Here is a 4,829-nt window from a genome sequence, read left to right on the forward strand (position 1 = left end):
CCTTTAGAAATCAACAGGAGATGAGGGCTGTGCAGAGTTGAGTTAGTAGCACTGGTGGTGTGGCGGGGGATTCCCCATGGGTTTCATTTCTCAGCAGAAAAAGTCAGAATCTATAAAGTTCCTACCTGACAGACTTCTGAAAAGGCTCATCCCTCCTCCCAGCAGTCAGAGTTTCCTGAGCAGCTGGAATACATGGGGCTGAGCCATGGTAGGGATGGGAGTGGGGCTGGTGGGGGGGGGGAGGTTATGCAGTCCTTTTGTTCTCTCTTGCTCTGTGCATGTTCAGGCATTCCTGTCTCTCCTCCACTGCACTGAGGCAGCCCTTTGCTTCAGTCCATGCTCCTACAACAATCTGGTGTTGTGACTAAAGAAATTGAGTAGCTTTTCTTTAACAGCGCTTTGCATAAAACCTTGAAACTTGGAGTTTTGCTGTAGGTCTTAAATGAATTTGTGGATGTAGTTTCTTGATATGTTTTTTCACCCTTCATGTTCCACAGACATGAGCGTGTTTGCATTGAACCAAGGTGTTCAAATACTTAAATGCAGCAGACAAGCAGAAATGCAGAAGAGGAAATTTCTTGTTACTAGGTTTCCATTTCTGCACTGTTTTTTCTTGTTTATACTGCCCTGTTCCTGTCTGTGTCCTTAGTTCATACCCAGATTTCTGGTTTGAGCCCAACAGCTTTTTCTGCTTGCCAAGTCACTGCCCCAGTTCTAATTGTGTTATGTCAGACCCTTTCTTTCTGGTTTGCAGATCCTCAGGTGCAAGGAGACCTTCTCTTGACACTGGTTTCAGGAATGTGAAACAGTAAAGCAGGTCTGCTGTTGTGCCTGTGAGCAGTCACCTACATGTGCCTTAAAGTGGAATTGTAAAGAGAATTTTAAAAGCTTACGCATAGAAAACAAAACATGCAATACCTACTGTCAGCAACGAGAATCCTGTCCCTGTCCACTGGTTTAATGGGTTATATAGCTGAAGAGGGAACTGAACCACAGTCCTAAATTGAAATGTTTCTTTAGCAATAAGAAGTTCGGTAGGGAAACGCACTGCAGATTTGAGTGTTGCATAAGTAGACTTGACTGGCTTGGTTATATTGTTTCCTGGCCTTTGTGCCTGAATACAGGTATATCACACACCTAACCCAGGGGTGGGCAATCATTTTGGCTGGAGGGCCACTTAATGAGTTTTGCTGAGTTGTTAAGGGCTGCAGTGTTAGCCTCACCCTTTGACAGTTCCCTGTGGTGATAGAGGGGCTGGAGCAGGGGCAGGGGCAGACGCTGCACAGCTGGGGCGGGATGGAGCCATGGCTTGTCGGGGAGGTTAGGGAGGGGATGCATGGCTCTTGCTGTTGCGCACATCTCGGCATAGGGGGCATGTGCTCTGTAGATCTGTGCATGACGTGAGGGTGGGCTGCCCACTGCACACTCAGGGTCAGAGGCTGCCAGCCTCTTCCCGGCAGTGGAGTGTGGGCCCAGGCTGTACTCGGGCGGGCAGGTGGTGGCAGCACTGGGAAGTGGGTTTATGGGGGGGAGGGGATACAGCCACCCCAAAACTTGTTGTAACCCCCACTCCTAGTGCCACCATCATCTGCCCCAAGTGCAGCCTGGGCCCAGGCCCCCCTGCCAGAAAGAGACTGGCGCAGCCTCCAGCCCTGAGCACACAGTGGCGGTCTACCCTTGTCCTGCACATGAATCAGGGTGTGCTCAGTGGCAGAAGTTGCCCCCCCACGCCCCCTAGATGAGCCGCAGCTATGTCCTGTGCTGCCCCAGCTGTGCAGCTCCTGCCCCAGCCCCAGCCCCACTCCCTTCCTCACTGCAGGGCTTCGATCTGCCTCCCCCTTCTCCCCCACAGACTTACTGGCCAGATGCTGCTCTCCACACTGCCAGGCTGCACTCATGGCTGTTGCGGCTGCATGCATGCACATGACACTCATCGGCAACTTTATTGGCCACATCAACCAAAAAAGGCTGATTGCCAGTAAAGTCAATTTTCCTTTTATTGGTGCCAATATAATATGGACCGATGTATCGGTGCACCTCTAACTAAAAGTCAAACACCTACTATAACTTATTTTAATTTTATTACAAAAAATATTTTTGTTGTGTTTGTGTATTATATATAGAGATGATCGCAGAATAACTCAAAAATAAAGTTTTACTCTTGTATGTTGTTTGGGGGGGTGTATGGGGTTGGAGATGGATGTGTGTGTATGGTGGGGTGTGGTTGGGGTGGAGTTTGTGAGGGTGTGGCTGTGTGTGGGAGGTTGGATATGTTGAGGTAGGTGTATATGTGGGGGGGGTTGTGGGGGTAGAGTGTGGGTTTGTGGGGTGTGAGGGAGGGTGGGGAGGTATGGGCCCCCCCCCCAGTGCACAGCCCCCACTGCCAACAGCAGCAGGCAGGGGCGCTCACGGCCTGTGCAGGCGCTGCCACCTGGTGACGCGTGACTCCAGCCAGTGCTGCACATGGTGGCAAGGAGTGCAGCCAGACTGGCTCCCCTTTATCACATGGTGCTCCCTGCGGTGCATGTGCAGCTCCCTGTGCCACCAAGGGAAGCCCTGTGCGATAGACCCAGCTGCCTTCCTTGCCCCCCCACTATGCAGGTCCTGGGACTGGCGGAAGTGGAGGGGAGCCCTGCCCCCTGCTTCCCAGCGGAGTCCCAACACCTGCACGACGGGGGTGGGGAAGGCAGCTGGCTCCATCATGCGGGGCTTCCCCCAGTGGTGCGCGAGTGCCAGGAGCTGCATGTGCACCGTGAGGAGCCCTGCATGATAGAGGCGGGCCGGCCTGGCTAGAGTGGCAGCGCTTGCACAGACCCTGAGCACCTGCCACCTGCTGTTTCCACCAGCAGCAGGGGCTTTGTGCCATGGGGGGGGGGAGTCCCCATAATTCCACACCCTGCCCACTTCACGCTCCTGTCAGCCTCATGCTCTGTGCTTCTGCCCAGCTACAGCTCCCCCTCCCTCTCCCTCTCCCCTTACCACCTCCCTACCTGCTGCTTGGAGCGAATGCTGCAGCTGAGAGATGGAGCTGCTGGATGCCAGGGAAGCCAAGCAGGTTCCCCGGCAGCTGCACCAGTGGCAGCAGCAGCCCTTCCCAGAAGCTGTGCTGGCTGGGCCTGGTCTTTCTGTGGACAAGGGTGGGAGCAAGGCAAGGGGGCTGGGTGGGGTACAGTCGGTGGGTGCCCACAGGCCAGATGAAATTGCCTGGTAGGACAGATCTGGCCCATGGGCCATATTTTGCCTGCCCCTGCCTTAAGTAAACGATGTGGGAAGATGGTGGGAGATCTTTGGTGTTGTTGATAAGTGTTGCCACTGTTCAGCCAGCTCTTTCAATCATATGACATTTTAGTAATATACGTCTCTCTCTCTCTCTCTCCCTCTCCCCCTTGTCTTTCTTTCCCCCATTTACACAGAACATTCAGAAGATGCTTGGCCTTGCTCCTTCTCGAGCTGCCACAAAGCAGGCAGGGGGCTTCCTTGGCCCCCCTCCTCAGGCTGGGAAATTCTCTTAAAGTGCAGTTATGCAACTCACTGCAGTTCCTGTTGATCTCAACATCTAAACCAGACTGTCTTCGGTTTGTAACAAGATCAGACTCCACAGCTTGCTTTCTATGCAGCCACAGTAACCTTTGGGATAGTTACCAGAACCACAGAAGTGTCTCGTACATCTGGAGTATTCTACAGACAGCTGTTTTTGACTATCAGCTTTGAATCAAGGGTCTGGGCAGATGTTTGTTTCTTGTGTCTGAGAAATAAATGGTTAGGGGATGGTGCATTTTAAAATAGTCACCTAGTACTGTTACAGGAGCAGTGGACCTACTTTGCTTTAATAAAAAGCCTGCAAGAAGCATAAGACTTTTTTGAATCTATAAATATGGAAGCTAACTCAGGATGATCCGATATTAAAATAAACATCCTGGAAAGCTGTGGCCAGTTGTATTACAATAATGTCCCCATTCCATTATGAGCTCTAGCCAGTCTGTCTGTTTTGAGTCTTTATGTGGGATTAATAGGTATGTTTAGTTCACAGTAATGCGGGGAGAAAATGCAGAGTTTGGGCTGGAGTAGGTTTCCTCATTGGTCACAATTCCTGAAGGTACAGTAAGCCAAACCACAGTGTCATGCTGCAGTTGGAGGTTTCTGATATTGTACCATTGAATATTCATTCACTCTACAGTTCCTCTGACTTGTTCAGGCTGGCGCTGGTTCTCGTAGTGTTACAGTGCCTGCACTCTAGCTGCCTACTGAGTTGGAATCTATTTAGTTTTAATCATATCTTAAAACAAACTTGACCTTTAGACTTACCTTGAGTTAAGCTATTATTACAGGGCCTGACTTGTATGCTAGTGCTACCAACTGTGAATTTATCTGTTAGTGCCTTGGGGTTATTGTTTGCACACGTGGGGGAAGGCTGCTGTGCCATTTACTGCACTTCTGAACTAAGTGGCGATCAGTTTTTGTATGTCTTGAAGGCTTCTAACTTCAGTCACCTTTAGTCTTCAGATCTTGGTTCATTTCCTGTGTTCCTTTGTTTCCTATTTCCATTGTTAAGTAGTTACCTTGTTTAGTTTTAAGAGCTAGAGCTCAGTTTGCTTGGGAGTGAGGCAGATGGCAGAGGGTAGACTTGAACATTCATAGATTCATAGATTTAGGGTCGGAAGGGACCTAGTAGATCTTCTAGCCTGACCCCCCGCCAGGGCGGGAGAACAACAAAACCCCAAAACAAGAAACGGGACTCAAATGAGTCCAGCCAGGTAGGCATCCAGCCTCTTCTTAAAGACCCCCAGGGTAGGGGCCAGCACCACTTCCCTTGGAAGTTGGTTCCAGCT

General features: G+C 50.7%; 1 protein-coding gene across 1 annotated transcript in view; it reads left to right on the plus strand.

Moving 5' to 3' along the window:
• Positions 1 to 3,924, plus strand: part of TMCO1 (transmembrane and coiled-coil domains 1) — a 27,675-nt gene extending 23,751 nt beyond the window's left edge. The window contains exon 7 of the mRNA XM_019501877.1: positions 3,414 to 3,924. Within this exon, the coding sequence (XP_019357422.1) occupies positions 3,414 to 3,512 (99 nt within the window). The 3' untranslated portion in view covers positions 3,513 to 3,924. The remainder of the gene's footprint in view (positions 1 to 3,413) is intronic.
• The last annotated feature ends 905 nt before the right edge of the window (positions 3,925 to 4,829 follow it).

This window comes from Gavialis gangeticus, unplaced genomic scaffold (genome assembly GCF_001723915.1).
Source record: "Gavialis gangeticus isolate Ggan-Ray unplaced genomic scaffold, GavGan_comp1, whole genome shotgun sequence".
In the NCBI taxonomy this organism is placed as follows: Eukaryota; Metazoa; Chordata; order Crocodylia; family Gavialidae; genus Gavialis; species Gavialis gangeticus.